Source organism: Eptesicus fuscus, chromosome 9, assembly GCF_027574615.1.
Source record: "Eptesicus fuscus isolate TK198812 chromosome 9, DD_ASM_mEF_20220401, whole genome shotgun sequence".
Lineage (NCBI taxonomy): Eukaryota > Metazoa > Chordata > Mammalia > Chiroptera > Vespertilionidae > Eptesicus > Eptesicus fuscus.
In genome coordinates this window covers 87,848,777-87,867,835 of record NC_072481.1, presented here as the reverse complement: position 1 = coordinate 87,867,835, position 19,059 = coordinate 87,848,777, and the positions used below count along the sequence as shown (strand labels likewise).

At 42.5% G+C, this 19,059-nt stretch overlaps 1 protein-coding gene across 1 annotated transcript in view; it reads left to right on the top strand.

The window, feature by feature from the left end:
• Positions 1-19,059, top strand: part of BMP6 (bone morphogenetic protein 6) — a 154,356-nt gene that overhangs the window by 115,933 nt on the left and 19,364 nt on the right. Inside the window, exon 2 of the mRNA XM_008154869.3 lies at positions 6,143-6,335. Within this exon, the coding sequence (XP_008153091.3) occupies positions 6,143-6,335 (193 nt within the window). The remainder of the gene's footprint in view (positions 1-6,142; positions 6,336-19,059) is intronic.

Here is a 19,059-nt window from a genome sequence, read left to right as displayed (position 1 = left end):
CATATACATAGTAAAACTGTTAGTTTTTAAAAGGCAAGGGAATGTTAGACACTATTCTGATACGAGGTGCCATTTGGGCTGACGTGGCATCAGGGATTACCATGGTACTGGTCAGGTTCCAGTTTTTAGGTTGAGTGCTGGTTCTCCTGGTGCTTTATTATTGTGCTTTGTTACCTCCATAAATTACCTATATTTTTGTATGTATCCTATCTAATAATAGACAAATATGCAAATTGACCATACCTCCGACACACCCACAAGCCACGCCCACCATCCAATCAGAGCGAGCATGCAAATTAACCCAAACCAAGATGGCTACAGCCACAGAGAGCAAGGTTTCCTAGGTAACAGAGGAAGCCAAGCTTTCTGCCAGCCGTTGCAGGCCTAAGCCGCCACTCAAGCTACAAAGTTTCAATTATAGAAGGTAAACAAATTCAAACAGAAATGGCGGCAGAATGGAGCTTGAGAGAGCAGGCCAGGGTTGCCGCTGGCAACAGGGGAAGCAAAGCTTTCTACACACCCTGGCCGGGCCCACCCGCTTAAGGCAACAAAGTTTCAATTATAGCCCCAACACAAATGGCTGCGGGCCTTGGAGGGAGCCCCAGGCTTGGCTCTGCTCCAGGCTACAAAGTTTCAATTGTAGAAGGAAAATAAATTCCAGATACCCGGGCCTCCACTTGCGTTGCCAGAGGGCGTGGCCCGCCTGCAAACCACCACAGGCCCCTCACTCAGGCCACCCCACGCTCCAAGGGAACCCCCATCTGATCCGGGACGCCCTTCAGGGCAAACCAGCTGGCCCCCACCCCTGTACCAGGCCTCTATCCTATCTAATAAAAGAGTAATATGCAGATTGATCATCACTGCAACACACAATATAGCTGCCCCCATGTGGTCAAAGATCCTGCCCCCATGTGAACACAAGATGGCCACCACAAGATGGCCAGCAGGAGAGGGCAGTTGGGAGGCACCCAGCCTGCAAGGGAGGGCAGTTGGAGGTGATCAACCCTGCAGGAGAGGGCAGTTAGGGGTGACCAGGCCGGCAGAGGAGGGAAGTTGGGGGTAAACAGGCTGGCAGCAGAGTGGTTAGGGGGTGATCAGGCTGGCAGGCAGAAGCGGTTAGGGGCAATCAGGAAGGCAGGCAGGCAAGCAGTTGGGAGCCAGCAGTCCTGGATTGTGAGAGGGATGTCCGACTGCCCGTTTAGGCCCGATCCCAGGGATCGGGCCTAAACGGGCAGTCGCACATCCCTTGAGGGGTCCCATATTGGAGAGTGTACAGGCTGGGCTGAGGGACAACCCCCCTCCGTGCACGAATTTCATGCACCGGGCCTCTAGTATTACATAATTCACATCTTAAATCTTAACTTTTATTCCGTAGTAATGTGGCCCTCCATGTTAGCCAAAGGTCTGGACCTGGTCTGAAATTTCAAATGATATAGTCTGAGGCAAAAAGAAAGAATAGGGTAAGTTTTAAAAAGCTAAATTAAAAATTTAAGGATTGTATGTATTCTTCAATTATGTCCTTTTTAAAAAAAATTTGGTGTTAGAAGGACCTTTAGGAATCAAGTCATAGAGTCAAAGAGCATAGTTTGTTATCTTGTTTTACTGTACTTACAAATAGTAAACAGAGAAAGTAGGTGACCTTGTGTAAGGTCACCACCATTAAATGTATTTTCACTGGCCCTTGAGATGAAAAATTACAGGAATTATTGCCTCGGAGAACACAGCACTATATCCTTTAGCCAAACACCAGGGCTGATACTCCATATGGTGATTTCACTTACTGCCCTTTTCACAGAACGAATCTCTAATTTAAAAAGCTAATTTAGCAGAAGTTAATCAGCCCTATCTACAGACTCATGAATAAATTTGAATTAGTCAGCAACAACATAATTTAAGCTCAGAGGAACCAGATTCTCAAATATCAGCTAATGATAATGACAAGTAACATTTATTGAGCATTTCCTCTACCATTGACTATTTTGTATAGATTGCCATACATAATCTTTAGAAATGTTATTATTCCCATTTAACTGATAACTGGAAATTTGACTAGTATCTTACTCAGCAAGATAATGCATCACATTAAGAAAGAGGAAAAGGAGCTGGAATCCAAAACCAGCTTGGCAGTTTGACACTTCATCAACACTCTTAGCTACTACTTAATTGTTTACCACAGGTGGCAGCACTGTTGAAAAGCCAAATGCTAGAGGCTGCAAAATAGGTAGTGAGTGCTGAATTCAGAGCTCAGCCTCTCATACTTCTTGAACTCTGAAATTTAAGGAGTTCAGAATCATACAACTTGAAGGGGAAATGCTAAGATCACTTGAAATATTACTGTTTCACCATTGTGGTCTTCAGATGCATGTGTGGGTAAGTGACCTAATTGTGCTTAGTTTTTGTGTTATAACTATGAGACATTAACAAAATGCATTATGTAAATTCAATTGGAGGCAAAAAATTGGGGGAGAAAACAGGAATTTCAAGCAAACTCCAGTGACTGGTGGCTGAGGTATCTGGGGTAGAGTGAGGAAGGTGGTACTACTTCTAGCTAAAAGGCATGAGGACAGGAGAGGCATCAGAAAACAGCAGAGTGAAGGGTTTGGGTGAAAGGACATAAAAATAGGTGGATAGCAACCAGAGACTCATGGGCCAGAGAAGGATAAAGAAAAAGCATAAGGAAAGTTCGGAGTGCTTCAAGATAATGTCTTGGTAGAGGAGAAATGAGAAAATGCATATATAAGGCAATGAGTTCTAATTCACATTGTAATAAAATGAAGGCTTTGAACTACTATTTTTCTGTTTCCTCATTTTTAGATTCTTTATCTCTCCCTTCACATGTGTCTATAAGCATTTGCCAGGATAAGAAGGAATCCTGGCAAATGCTTATAGACACATGTGAAGGGAGAGATAAAGGCCCAGTGCATGGATTCGTGCACCAGTGGGGTCCCTCAGCCTGGCCTGCACCCTCTCGCAATCTGAGACCCCTCGGGGATGTAGTAGTACACGAAGCACAGACAGGCTGGGAGGAGCCCGAGCCTGGGCCCTGCTCATCCCGGCCCTGCGGTGCCTGCCTTCACTGCCGCTCAGTAGTGCTGCTGCGGAGGCAGGAGAGGCTTGCACCGCAGCAGCTGCGCTCGCCAGCTGTGAGCCCGGCATCTGGCACCCATCAGTCAGCTGAGCAGTGCTCCCGCTGTGGGAGTGCACTGACCACCAGGGGGCAGCTCCTGTGTTGAGCATCGGCTCCCTGGTGGTCAGTGCATGTCATAGCTACCGGTTGACCTGTCACTTAGGCTTTTATATATATAGATGTTGCCTCCCAGCATTTCGAAATCCTTATTCTTAAGAATATCATGCAGTTTCTCTCTTTCCTAGCAAGGTCAGATATCCCTTTTCTCTTCATCTTCCTCTCTTATTCTTTCCTGTCCTCCCTTCCTTCTTGTATAACAAGTCACCCAAGACAAAGTGGCGTAAAACAATAATGCTTTATTATCACAGTCTTGTGAAATGACTAAGTTCGACTGGGTGGTTCTCTCTCGAGATCTCTCATGCAGTTGTAGTCAGATGGTGGCTGGGGTATGAATCATCCAAAGGTTCCACTGGATTGGACCTCTCAGATGGCATCTTTACAACATGTCTGGTGCCTCAGCTAAGGCTTTCTAGACTGACTGGGCTCTTCCCTCCCTCCCCTTTCCCCTTTCCTTTGTCTCTCCATGCACCACAGCTTCTCTGCATAGTTAGCTTGGTCTTCCTCACAGCATGGAAGTTCCAGAGTAGCTGGACTTTCTACACTGTGGCTATCTCTCCTCACTGAAGCATTCCAAGAAACATAAATGGAAGAAAGTTTAAAACTTATGTCCTAGCATAGAAAGTCACTCAGCACCACCGTGGCTGCATTTTGTTGGTCCAAAGATGGTCACAGGGCCAGCCCAGAGCCATCCCAGAGCAGGGAGACCACTCAAGGCTATGAATACAGGGAGGTGGTGCGTCTCCCCAAAGACTAGCTACCACATTTCTCATTTATTGGCATTTCTGTCCCTTTCTCCCCTCCTTAACTGAAGTGCCTTGTTACTATCTTTTATCTTGCTTTACTATCTATGTTTTCCTTTCTAATTGTTTATATCAAGAGCAATTGAAAGACTTCTTTTAGGAATTCTTAAGCATTCTCTCTCAAGTGAATCTTAAAAATATTTTTTCATTAAGTGACATTAAAATTTAAGCACCCAAAAGGCCCTTAGAAAAGCTGTGCGACTATTTTTCAGAAAGTCTCTTTGGGAAATCAGATTTGATTCCCTTTTTAACCACTGATGATAACATATCAAGCTTAAAAGGCAGATCAGTTTTAGGGGAAAGTGATACACCGTCATGTGTGGGTGGCCTCGGCTGAACTCCCCAACAATATTGCTTTTCATGCTTAGCCACTAATTAGAAAACCTGCTCTCTTGTTGGGACTAAACTATGGTTTACTTTCTGGTTAGACCTTTTTTTTATTTATATTCAAGCTCTTACTTAAGCCAACACTTGTCCTTTTATTAACCCCAAAAATTAAAGAAAAAGGAGAGAGAGAGATAACTTGAATCTAAAGGATTTTTTGCATAGTCACAGGGCAATTTCAGAAATTCTTTTTTTTTTTAAATATATTTTATTGATTTTTTACAGAGAGAAAGAGAGAGGGATAAAGAGCCAGAAACATCGATCAGCTGTCTCCTGCACACCCCCCACCGGGGATGTGCCCGCAACCAAGGCACATGCCCCTGACCGGAATCGAACCTGGGACCCTTGAGTCCGCAGGCCGACACTCTATCCACCGAGCCAAACCGGTTTCGGCAGAAATTCTTTATTTAAAACCTCATACCTACAGATGGCTTAACTTTCCTTAGCTTCTGCAAATGCCGTCAGGGTCTTAGGTTCTTGTAAAGAGTTATTGGCTTTTTTTTAAAGAAGCTAAATCTCCAAAGCTTTTCTCTGGTGATTATGGAGAACAACACACGTGGGAGAAAGTGGGCAGTTAGAGGTGGCAAATAATTTGATTTTTTTTTCTACCCACAAGCCCTTGGGAAAACCTTTCTCATAAAGGATTACTTTGCTCATGAGATTTTACTGTGTTGCCATTCAGAAAAGAACTCACAGGAACAGCAGGGCAGAGGGTTTCTGAGCTCGGGAGAGAGCGAGGGTTCACGGTGGGAAGCGGGGCGCTCCCTTTTTCTTTATAAGGATCATGGGTTAAGCATCTGAGGTTGATACCATTTCTCTCACACAGACTCCACTCAGACATCTGAAAGCTGACTGAAAATGATAACGAGTAGTTGCAGTTTTTCATATCTTGGCTTCTCTTCAAGCGGGGAAAAGATTTCATTAAAAGAACACACAAACAGGTTTTAGACTCCATCCTTTCCCAATGTGAAGAAACAGCGTTGGAAAATAGCAAGTTGCCCCGCTAGTGGTTGGCTTCCTCATCTTTGTTTTCATACTTTGGTTCTATGTGCAGATCAAACGGAGACTCCAGCCGTTCACAGCGCGCAGGGTCCACCCGCGCAGGGAGGGCAGTGACCTTTATCAGAGCAGCATTTTCCATGAAGCTTGATCCTAAACCCTTCAGCAAAAGCTTCCACTGAGCAGCAGGCACAACCTGAGGACACGTGGAGCTTCAGGCCCAGGCAAACGCGTGGCTCACTGTCTTCCCCACAGCACGATCGCGACCTAAGGCGGGCTCAGGGCTATCCCTGTCCTGTCCACTGCTGATGGTCTGAGGGGCTGAGCTGCAGGAAGGCGGGGAGGGGAGCTGGGCGGGGATCAGGGCCAGGATCACCTGATGCGTTGTTTTCTTAATTCTCACAACATCCCTGTGAAGAAGCCAAGAGTTTAAATAACTTGCTTTCATGCAACTTAGTGAGACTAAGTATTTAAAGTATTTACATGAAAGAAAATGTAAGAATTTTATTTAATACTTAGGTAAAATGAAGGATTTTAATCCCAGTCTGCCTGACAGCCTAGCCAATGTTCTCTCCATCGCCCCAGTCCTCTAAGAGCCATTGGTAACCTGTACCCCACGTGTGAATTAAAATGGGAGACTTTCTTTTGAGCTGAGCCTGTGGCACCTAGTCAAGTAACAATAGTTGTCACTCTCTCTTGTTTAATCTTATAGTGGAGTACGACAAGGAGTTCTCCCCTCGCCAGCGACACCACAAAGAGTTCAAGTTCAACTTATCCCAGATTCCTGAGGGTGAGGCGGTGACGGCTGCAGAATTCCGAATCTACAAGGACTGTGTTGTGGGGAGTTTTAAAAACCAAACTTTTCTTATCAGCATTTATCAAGTCTTACAGGAGCATCAGCACAGGTATGAAGGCTCAAGGAAGCCCAAGGGTGGGGCTGGCCCCGTTTCTCACCCTGACACATATAACTTCGAGCATGTCTGTGGAAGGCGATCCGAGTTCAGGACTTGTCCATGGGCATGATGAGGGGCGTGTTCTAACTGGTAGTGTTTAGCCAGCAGGAAGGTTTTTTGCTGTTAAGTTGAAGACTTTCCAAATGGTTTTCTTTTCTTAAGTAAGCCACTAGATGGTATTTACTAAGCATCCTTTGTGATCGGAAAACATATGACTTATGGGGGATAAAATGTTTCCCACTGTTGTTTAGTCCCTACTTTGAACGATGGGAGAGGATGGCTAAAATAAATTCACACGTGAAAATTATGTAAGGATGCTTACAAATGATACTAATTCAAGTGAAAAAAAGGCTACGTATTTGTGCATACACATATATTATACAGAGTCCAGAGTGCTAACCATTACACCATGGAACCTCTCCTAACATATATTATACATATGCATGATATGTCTTTGAGTAAATGAGTGTGTGTGTGTGTGTGTGTGTGTGTGAGAGAGAGAAATGTATTTTTTATCATTTGGATACAGCGAACGATGGACTTTTTTTTCCATGAGGCCAAGTCATTTTATAAAATAACTGCAAGTACATTCATGGGCCTTCCTAGCAATAAAAAAAAAAAAAGACTTCCATGGAGTGATATTTAGAGGAAGGGCTGAAGAGTAAAGTGTTACAGCAGTTAGTTCAAACCTATAGCACACAGAAAACAAGCCAACGACCTTGAATTTTGCTTCGTATTTAGGGGTCAGTTTAGCAGTTTGGGGAGGGTGGCGTGCTGGTGCACAGTAGGTTAGCAATGCTGTAGACTTCTCAGTGTGCATGAGGTAGGACCAGCGTGTGACAGCCTGGCAATCAGGTACAAAAATAAAAGTGGAAGGAGGAGAATGCAGATGGGTAGGGAGCCCCACACGTACAGGCTCTATAAGGGACTTGCTAGCTTTGGCTTTACAAACCAAGTGCACATTCTTGCTCTAGTTCTTGGAGCTCTATTGACTTCCTAAGAATGTCCAAAGGTTTAGGAAAAGACCTTAATTTATCCTAAAATTATAAATCTGTGTGTGGATCTATCACAAATACGCACACCAAAATAATAACAAATGTTAACTTGCCCCATAAAAGGTTTATTTTAGTTTTGAGAACACCATTCAACATCTGGCCCTAATGCATATTCAGATCTCTAAGGCTGGATGGGAAGCTTGATATTCTTGGGACTGATTGTTGGTCCTATTTCCCATATATTCATGGAGACTTGCACTGTACCTGGTGAATGGTAGGCAGTCAATAAATATTTGTTGACTAAGTGACAGTTTTAGAGTGGCCAACTGCAACAAAAGTTTTAGCATTTAGACCATGAATGACTGATTTTAAATTACTTTTTAAACAAATATTTGACCAGGCATACAAGGCAGCAAAACACTGGGGGATAGAAGTTTATGACAGCTATGTTGTTCTCAGGTTTAAAAAAAAAAATGATTTTCTGTCTATTCTTTGAACCTTATAGGTGTCCCAATCAAGAGTGGTGGACATATTGAAAATATTGACTGCCTGCCCTTTAAACTCCCCAACCCTCTCACTTTTCAAAATATCATACCAAACCTGGGTCTCCTTTGAAGGCCAGGGATGACTAAATGATAGCAGGAAGTGTTACCATAATCAAGGGCAGAGCGATAAGGGCCTCCTCCCCTAAATTTTGGGTTCCCACTCTTTGGGACTCTTTCTTCAACTTCTCTGACCTGCTGTGCTCTGGATCTTTTCTGCCTTCATCTTAGATTTCTGTCTAAATCCTTGTTTTTGTCACTCTACATTTTCAACCCATCATCTGCTCTGACATAAAGGAACTGTCTTAGTCTTTCTCTGACCTGAACTTCTCATTCCCCATCTGTTCTAATCCTGGCGACTTGATTGAGATTTGAGCCATGTCTGAATCCTTGGCTGTACTCTTTTGTTGCCTACACCCTGGCCTGACCCAAGGAGGAAAATAAATAAGGAAGAAGGAAGGACACTTGCCAGGTTTGGAGGACCATCGTGGTGTTGAACATACACACTGATGGTTGTATGTGAATTCTTGCTGGGATAGTTAAATAATAAGTAAAATATAGTCACTGTGGTACCTTTATAACTAACCCAAGTTTCAGAATGTATGGGAAGTTTTTTGATGTCTTATTTTCACTCCTAAAGAAAAGCATGCTCAATGACCTAACTACTAAGGGCCTCTTTTGAAAAGTAAACTATTTGTTGCTAGATTTTCATCTTTTGATACTTCAGGGAGAATCGGTGTTCAGTGAGTCTTTGGAACTGCTTGAGCCGTTGATTTTCAGTCTGCCCCATTATCTGTCCCATTATATTTTTCTGGTGGAAATAGCCTCCTGGTACCTTTTTGGCTCAGAACTTTGTCAGAATACATGGCTTTCTCTGGCCTACAGGAAAGCTTTCTAGTGAAAACACTAGAGTGTGGGTTTTGTGACTAGAACATTCTTTTTAATTATTATTTTTAGAGAGAGAGCTAGCAGACCATTTGTAAGGTTTATGTTGAACTTCAGCCAGAAATGAGCAGCTGCCTTGTGCTTCAGATGGTGGTGTCATACCTCCTCGGGGCCAGCAGTGAGTTTGGGAAACAAAATCCCCAACCGTCCCAACCTTTGATGACTCTGTCAAAGTGGAGTTGCAGTTTCTCCGCCTTCTAGGATGGAGATATTTCGTGATTGGGTGTGCTTAATTTTTATGTGCAGGAAAAGGGAAAATACTGGGAAAATTGGGGGAATTTCATGCTTTTGAAGGGTTCCGGTTGGCCAGGAGGATATTTCCTTTTCTTGTGGGCGGGCCAGGGGCCAGGCCTCCTGCTGTCCCCTCATGTTCTTGCAGGGGCCTCAGAGTTAAGCGTATGACTGGGGTGTCTTGGCTGAAAACAACTCTCCAGGCTTGTAAAGAAACTTATTTGTCTAATCTGTGTTCCAGTGAAATTTGTAGTATTTGATGGATTAACTTACTTTAACAAGTGTGTATGTTGCAAAATAGTTGGCCTCCTTGCAAAAGGAAAAAGAAAGGCAGGTGTTTCAATGCCCTCATATACTCAGCTGAGGCAGAATAAGCCATGTGTTGGGCTTCCTGGTATAAAGGGCAGCTAGGAGGCCCGACCCAGGGAGGGTCAGGGAAGATTCTTGGAAGCTAGGTCATTGCTGTGATCGCTTCAGAAACATATTCTTCAGACTGATAAGAAATCATTAGACCAGGTAAGTTAAAAAAGGGACTATTTGACTAGATGGTGCTTTGAGTAAGAATAAGGAAACATGTGATACTTTATTTGGAAGAAAGTTTAAATAAGACCTGAGAATAAGCTCTGAGATGGAATCTAAGTCCTGAAAATGAGCAACCCATAGAGCAGAGTGGGATTAGCCCCCAGGAGTGTGACAGCTAAACCAGAGGAGTCCAGGGTGCCTTTGTACTTGGTTTTGTAAATGTGCCCTGTGCTATGGTGTGGTGTTTATACTTTAAGATGAGTTTGGTGTTAACATCTGGTGTTATAAATCATTATACTTTTATGATGACACTGGTAAAAATTGGCATTTACATAGTAGTTAGAGTTTGGAAAAGACCTTCTCATATATTCCCTCATTAGGATTTAACCATGAGCCCATCAGTTAAGCAGGACAGGCATATTACCTATTAGAGAATGAAACGTGGTACATGGGAATTTTGCCAAGTCCAAATTATGCCTAAACTTGTCTGCTATGCTTCCCAAAAGTTAGTCCGATGATGTGAGGACAGTCCCAGGATAAAGGTAAAACGCCAGAGAGCGATAAGCAGTCTCCTGCGGGCATGCTCCACGTCTCCGTCTCCTTCGTCTTGATGGGAACATCCAAGGATGCTTCTGTTTGGGTAGCAAGCGACACAGTTCTCCTGAAGGTGAAAATGTGTCTTAGAACTCAGGCCCCAGTACATTGACTTTCGAGGCCTTCCTATGGAAAACCTTTGCAAGCCTTTGTTGATCTATTGACCAAGCATTGATCTATTGGCAGCTTTTCTAGAGGAGGGGTATGAAGGGGAAGAAAGACTTGAATAAATGTATACAAAAGTATTTGTACTTATTCACAGTATTACACAATTGTCCATTTACTTCACCATCGTCTTCTGCATCTCACACACACTAAGCTGACTTCATACCTAGATACTCTGAATAACGTTGACCTTTCCTACTCATGTGTAGTAGCATCATGGTAGCATGTTGCTTGTCATAAGATGTACCATGATCTTTACTTCTATGGCACCTTTAGATTCATGGGACAATTCTGAGGCCTTTAAAGAATATCACGTTTGTGTACATTTCTTATTTGGCTAAAAGGCATACGTTTACTGGTTTTAATTGGTTTTGTGTACTTAGAAGTCAAAGAGCATCTCCTGAGAGCCAGCCAGAAATTTTAACAGAGGAGCACGTTCAGTGTCTGAAAGAGGGCCCTATTGGTCCATCAATTGGCCGCATTTGCCTCTGCTAGTTTTGAAATGCCGTGTTCTGTTCTGTTTGTTTTGGTGATTGCATTGCTTAGCAGGGATAGTCAATCTTCTGTGCATATGATAACTTTACTTTCTTTTTTTTGTTACTCCTCACCCTCAGATATTTTTCCATTGATTTTTAAACAGAATGGGGGGGGGGGGAGGGGAGAGACAGAGAGAGAGAGAGAGAGAGGGACACATAGATCGGTTGCCTCCCGCATACGCCCCAACTGGGGCCGGGGATCGAGCCTGCAACCAAGGTATCTGCCCTTGACTGGAATCGAACCTAGGACCCTTCAGTCCTTGGGCCGATGCTGTATCCACTGAGCCAAGCTGGTTAGGGCTGATAACTTTTCTTTTTCATGTTCTATCTATGGTGCGTTTAAAGTAAGAAATAATTACCAAGTTTAAAATTCAGTATTCCTGGTATAAGCAGTATCACAACTTACTCCTCTGTTTACAAATAGGCAAAGTGTTTTTTTTTATATATATATACTTTTTTTAACTTTGGTTCCTACAGGGTGGGGCAAAAGGAGTTTACAGTTGTGAGTATGTGAAACACAGAGTTGATTCTTGTATTATTATTTATTAATTATTGTTTTATTTTCCATACGAACAACTGTAAACCTACTTTGCTAGCCCTGCATGTTTTGTCCTAATTTCAGGTCCTTGGGATGTGAAGAAATGCATCTGTGGGTCTAGGAAACAAGGCAGTGCTGCTGGAGAGTTGGTTTTCAAACTGAGAAAGATTTCCTTAGGACAGCCCAGAGCCAGCCCAGGGTCCTGGAAAAAAGCCCAGACTGAGTTACTGCCTACACTAAATATTTGACAAAATTCACCAATTCTGACCTATTTTGCAGATAGAATATAATTGTCCAAGGAGAGAAAATAACTATCAAAGGGCCAGTGCACATTTTCTCAAACGGTTAGATTGATATGCTACTCCGAACCACTCACAGAGCTAGGGACCACAAGAATAAGTCAGGAAGAGGAATGGGGATGAGGTCTGGTTTGGACATGTTTGAGTCATGGTAGGGATGCCCAGGAGGCAATGGGATGTGGAAGTGCTTAGCTCAGCAGAATGAACTAAACTACAGTAGCAGATATTTGAAATCATATCTGAGCTATTGAAGTTGATTAGATATACCGGCTGTATAAGAATAGAAAAACCTAATTGACCTAGTAGCATTTATTGAAAATACTTTTTGTTTTCAGTGGTATCTTTGTCCTGAATCAGGTGATCACATATGTGTGGGTCTGTTTCTGGGATCTTTATTCTGTTCCATTGGTTAATTTTTCTCTTCTTCTACCAATACTGCACTCTTAGTTCTTTTAGTTTTTAAAGAAAGCTTGATGTCTGGTGTGTACGTTCTCCAATTTTATTCCTTGAGATTTTCTTGGCTATTTATAGACCTTTGCATTTCCATATAAATTGTAAAATAGGCATTTCAATTTCCACAAAATAAAATTGATGGGCTTCTGATTGGAATTTCATCCAATCCAGAAATTAATTTGGGAGAAATTGACTCTTACCATATTGAGTGTTCCAACCCAAGAATATGGTATTTACTTAGGCTGTCTTTAACTTATCAATATTTGGTGGTTTTTGTTTCTTGAATATTTTTTGTTAAAATTACTCCAGGTATATACATTTTATCTGATATTATAAATGGTATTATTAGCTTTTTAAAACTTCACAGTCTAATTGTTTTTTGCTCACATTTAGAAATACAATTGAATTTGTATATTGTTCTTTTATTCAGCAACCTTACAAATTCACATATAAATTCTAATAATTTTTCTGAGCAATAGTTTGGAAATTGGTTCACTGATTCATGCACTGGTAGGGTCCCTTGGCCTGGCCTGCAGGGATCAGGCCAAAACTGGCTCTCTGACATCCCCCAAAGGGGTCCTGGATTGCAAGAGGGCACAGGCCAGGCCGAGGGACCCCACTGGTGCAAGATCGGGGCCAGGGAGGGACCGTGGGAGGGCTCCAGGGCGTGTCCAGCCCATCTCATCCAGTCCCCAGCAGCCGGACCCCAGCAGCAAGCTAACCTACCAGTCAGAGCATCTGCCCCCTGGTGGTCTGTGCGCGTCATAGCGACTGGTCGAACAGTCGAATAAAGGGTTGGACACTTAGCATATTAAGCTTTTATTATATGGGATAATCATGTCACCTATAAGTATCAGTTTTATTTCTTCCTTTGTGTTTCTTGTAGTTTTTTCTTGTTTTGTTGTGCTAGCTGGAGATCCAGTACAATGTTGAATTCCATTCAGATTTCTGTCAGATTTCTAATCTCAGATTGGAAATCCCTGTCAGATTTCTAATCTCAGGGTGGAGAAGGGAAGATTTAATAATTTACCATCAAGGATGATGTTTCCTATAAACGTTCTTGTAGATACTCTTTATTAGATTAAGGAAATTCTTCTCTATTCCTAGTTAAGAGGTTTCTTTAAAATTAGAAATTAGTGTAAAATTTTATCAAAATTTTCCTGAAATTTTGGAGATGATATTATTTTTCTCCTTGCTAGTGTTAATGTGGTATATTGCATTAAAGGCTTTCAGATATTTATCCAAACTCACATCCCTGGAACAGGCCCCAACTTGTAATTTTTCTTTTTATTTTATTTTAATTTTTTTGATTACTTTATTGATTAAGGTATCACATATTTGTCATCAACCCCCCCCCCCCGTTCCCTTCCCAAACCCCCCCACATGCATGCCCCCCTCCCCCTGTTGTCCGTGATCACTGGTTAGGCTCATATGCAAGCACACAAGTCCTTTGGTTGATCTATCTCCCTTGTCCCCACCCTCCCCTACCTTCCCTCTGAGGTCTGACAGTCTGATCGATGCTGTTCTTATTCTTCAGTCTATGTTGTTCATCTTTTCCCCTAGATGAGTGAGCTCATGTGATACTAGGAATACACTTATAGGAACCGAAAATGAGACAAGCAATAATAGTTATGCTGAGAGGCAAATGAATCAGTCTATAGTGAGTTTCTTTCTGGGCCAACAGTTCTTTTGAGTCCCGGTTTCTATGTCCAACAGTTGTTTATGTGTTCATAACAGCAATGATATTTCAGTTCTGGATGATGGTGGACAAATGGTGGTAATGCAGGTCCGACCCTCTCTGGTTTGGTCCTGGGCAATCTGCAGTGACGCATATCTGCTGACTGCTAGTATGACAAGGCATCGTCAGTGTCTTCCATCTCTGGTCCAACTTGTAATTTATTATCCTCTTTTTATAAGGCACGATTCAAAAATCGTGTCTGATTAACTCTATTATCTGGATCACCTATGGCTCTATTTCCATTATCTGTTTGTTCCCTTGATTTTTCCTCATTTGGTTTTATTTCCTAGAATGTCTGATAATTTTCAAAATTAAATTATTGACATTATTTATGAAAAATAGCCCTAGATACTGTTACCTTCCAGACTGGATTTTATTTTCTTCCAGAAAGCAGACAACAATGCAAGCAGATTACTTTGTTCTTTTTGTCGAAGTTGAGGCTGGGTTTCAGGATGTGTTAAGGTTCATCTGTTTCTGGTTTTCTCTTTCTCCTAGAAGTTAGCCCTGTAGAGGTCTCAGCTGAAGGTCAAGGCTGTTTACCAGGGCCCCTCTTCCTTGGTGGGCTCTGAACTCTAATGTTTAACTCCCCAGCATTGTAATTCTGCCAAAAAGTCTGCTTTGCTTTTTATGCTCTAAGCATTTTTTTTTTTTTTGCTTGTTTTCTCAGCTTCTTACTCCATGCATACACAGCCTAATATTTGGCAAAATACTGGAGTTCAACTCAGCCAGAACTTGAAGAGCCAAGGTCCTAGAGGAAGTGAACCCAAAATTCTATGAGATCACATTTATGAGCTCACTTCTGTGCAGCTCCTTTCCTTTGGGACCTTAGCCTTCAAGTCCTAGCTGCCTTACACTCCAGTGGTCCCCAGCCAGTGACATTGCTCCAAACTCTAGGCTGCTGTCCCTTTATGTTTGCCATCTATGCCTCATGCAAGGAATTAACAAGTGCTTTGAGATGAAAAGGCAACAGCAAATACAGGGCTTACCTTCATGCATTTTCCTTCTTTCGAAGATCTTGACTCATCACGTATTGACTGTGTTAGTTGCTCTAAGATAACTTCAAACAGGTTTGTTTTTTTAAACTTATTCTTAGTGGGAGTGTTAGTGTGATACATCATAGCCAGAAGCATACATCTCTGAAGTATCATATTTTTACTTGGAATTCTTTATAATGAATCCTCACAAATGTTGATATTTGATTCATTAACCAAATAGTGTAGTTCTGAAAACAAGACCTGAACCCACTAGTTGATCTAGTTCCAGGATCTCAGAGGATAGTTTCCTTAGAAATGCATTTTTTATAGACTGATTGCTCCATGAATTCTGTTGGATGTTCAGTGCTGCCTGCTGAAGTGAAGTGAGTGTACTTTTATCATCACTGAGATAAAAGTGAGATATCTGAGACTATTTTCTGTTTTGAAGAGAAGGGCAAATTTGAGAAAGCCAGGATAGGAGAACACCATTGTGGTTTGGTAGGAGAAAATCAAAGCCTTTTATCACCATGTGCAGCCACACCTGTTTCTCTTTCTGTATCTGGCTTTCACAGGTATGATCCTCAGGGACTCCTGAAATCTTACTGCTGACTTGATAATCTCTGGCACACTCAGTGTGGGCCTCAGGCAAGCATTGAACTTTTCAGTATTTGTTCCTTTGCCCCTGAAAAAGGGAGAATACAACTGACCCACAGCTTGGGTTATGTAACTAGTTAGTTTTATCTTTTTAGTGAAGTGCATATTATTTATACTTAGAATGATCTGCCTGAATTTAAACAAGTAAAGGCTTAAGAAGCTGCCAAACCTTGTTCCTCAGCCTATGTATGTTCTGTTCTTTGTAAAGGCACAGAGTAGACAAGTATGTTACAGAGAGGAATTAAAGTTGTCATAAAGAATTGCATATACTCAAAAGAATGCTAAATTGGGGGGCGAGGAGACGTCAGGGTGTGGTGGGCAGAGGAAACTCTTGTTTGGGAACTGCTTATCCACTTGGTAAACATGAAAGAGAAAAGGAAATAGGTTTTTATTTCTGGAAACCATGCCTTCTGTATTATTCATTCCCAGGAATTGATTGCTTTGGTGTAAGCACCTTCTTGCCAGGATGGCCAGGGCTGTGGGAGGCAGGCCATGGTAGTAGTTAAGCTTATTTTGTGAAACATCTTTTTAAAAAAATCACAAATTAACAGTATTATTGCTGCTTTATTTCCCCATATTGGACAAGGATATGGAGATTTAGGATTGTAATGAGAACTAAAACATGTAAGATTTGTATAAAAGGTGCAGAACTCCTTGTTTAATCTGTGTGCGGTCACCAGGACATGTTGGAGTGTACCCCAGTCTTTGGGAACATCATTTGTTTATGTGGCCAAAGAAGACAGGTTAGGTAGCCATGAATTTATCCTATATAATAAAAGGCTAATATGCAAATAGACCAAACGGTGGAACAACTGAACAACTGGTCGCTATAATGTGCGTTGACCACCAGGGGGCGTACGCGGAACATGGCAGGCATTGGCTGTGGCGGGATGGTGGAGCAGGTGAGTGGGGGCGTCAGACCAAGGCAGGGCGCCGGTTGCTATCATCAGGGTGAACCTCTGGTGGTTACTGAAAATTCTTTGCTCTCACACACTGCAATCCTGCCCGGCGCTTGCACCTGCTGGGGACGCTGGCCCCACTTGCACCCGCTGCTGGCGCGGAGCCACTGCTCGCACCCATTACCAGCGCCTGGCGCAGGCCCCGATCACTTGGTCCCATCAGCGGTGCGAGTGGCATCAGGGCTTCTCCACCTCCCCCTGCTCCTGAGGGGAGATCGGGGCCGGAAGCCGCCTCTCACACTTGCTGCCAGCGACAGCCCTGCTCATACCCACTGCTGATGCCAGCCCCAATTGCTCCACGCCATCAGCGGGTACAGGGCTGCTGGCAGACAGGGGACGGGGCACGGAGGATGGGCCGAGACCTGCCCCTGTGCCTACCACAGCCTCACTGCCCACAGTTCCTTTCAAGGTGCACGAATTCATGCACTGGACCCCTAGTATAAAATAATCTTCTACCTTCTGCTCTCTCCCTGTCTTAGACACATAGAAGCAAGCCTTATCATAATACTGCTGCCTTGAACTTGGTCTTACCTGTGATTCCAATGATTAGTCTATGTTGATAACTCCTTGAGGGTAAGGTCAGTCCATAAGACAGTCAGACAGTTACTTGAGGAGCAGTCCACATTTGCTTTGCACTGTTTAAGGAGAAGAGCAAGAAACCTCGAGAGCAGATAGCTTTGAACTTTAAGTCTAAAAAGCAGGTAAAGGTAATACTACCCATATACACTGAGTGGCCAGATTATTTTGATCTCTGAACGCATAATAATCTGGCCACTCAGTGTATATCCTATATAATAAAAGGCTAATAGGCAAAATTGTCCCCTTGACCAGCAGGCAGGCTGGCCAACTGTCCATGTCCCCTCCCCCTGACCAGGCTGGCCGGACCCCACCCATGCACAAATTCATGCACCGGGCCTCTAATATATATATATATATATATTATATTTTTTATATATATTTTTTGAGTGGCCAGATTATTATGCATTCAGAGATCATAATAATCTGGCCACTCAGTGTATAAGAGAGAAGGAGTATGCTGTAAGTCAGAGGCTCTCAAAGTGTGGTCCTCAGACCAGCAGCATCAGCATCACCTGGAAACCTGTTAGAAATGCAAATTCTCAGGTCCTACCCCTAGAACTCTGGGGTGGGCCTAGCAGTCTGTGTGTTGACAGGTTTCCAGGGATTTCCAATGCAGGCTACACTGGAGAATGGCTGCTATGACAGCTAAGAACATATGTAACATTTGAACCAAATAGATTGGTTTCAAATCCCAGCTCTGTACTTACTGGTTGTGTGACCATGAGCAAACTACTTAACCTCTCAGTTCCTCAGTTTCCTTACCTGCCAACCTGTGATGGTGCTAATATGATTTACCTCTCATGGTGGTTGTGAGGAGTTAACATATGTGAGAGCACTTAGTACAGTAATGTAGTAAACACCATGTAAGGGATTGCTATGTTAGTATTCTGACAGCAAGTGATTTTTGTTGTTTTGTTGAAGATAAAATGTCCCGTTGATATTTGAACCTTCTCTTCATGCCATGCTAGTCCTTGAGATGAAATTTGGGTAATATCAAGTGGCATAAAATCAATGAGAACTTATCTAATTGTATAGTAAATAGAGGCCCATGCATGAAATTCATCGTAGCCCCGGCTTCATCCAGAAGGACGTCTAGAAGGTCGTTCAACTGTCTGATCTAATTAGCATATTATGCTTTTATTATTATAGATTATTATAGATAATGTCTATTCACCTATGTTACTCAAATCTGTGTGTGTGTGTGTGTGTGTGTGTAGTAGTAGTAGTAGTAGTAGTAGTAGTAGTAGTAGTAGTGGTGGTGGTGGTTTATCCTGTGTTGTAGTGTTATCTTTTCAAATCCTACTTCTTTTCTGTCTTTTTAGTGGTAAAATTTTAAACATAATCTTCTACATATGGTATATGCATAAGGAAAAAATACAAATCTGTGTTTTACTATCTAATTTTCTAAAATGATTGACTCCTTTGACTTTCATGTAATTTGAAAATTGAATTTTCATTATTGCATAAAGTTGATTCACCAATGTATGAATGTTGCTTTGTATCTTAATTTACCATTAAGTCCAGACCCATAAATGGCAAAGGAATATGTTATGAAGAAGTAAAGGAACAAACCACAGACTCGCCTTATTAAATATTTCAAAAATCTGCTTGCTTCAAACCTATAAATTCCATTTATGAAGAACATTTTCTTACTGAAGTGGTTAGTAGTAAGCACAGTTGTACTTTATCCAGGGCAGTGTGACTTTGATGGATAGCATTTGTCACGAGAAGTCAAAATCAGGAACTGAGATGCCTCCTGACCTTCTTCAGGGGCAAAGGAGAGAAACCCACTGTGTTTGCCCCTAGTGCTGTGTGCTCCTCGGCCTGATGGAATATCACTGACAAGGACAGGTGCCTCGGAGGCTGTGCGATGGGATGGACCACACATGGTTGACCTCGTCCACAAACACTAATTCTAAAAGTCTTATGAGTGGCTTGCTGGTCAGGCACCT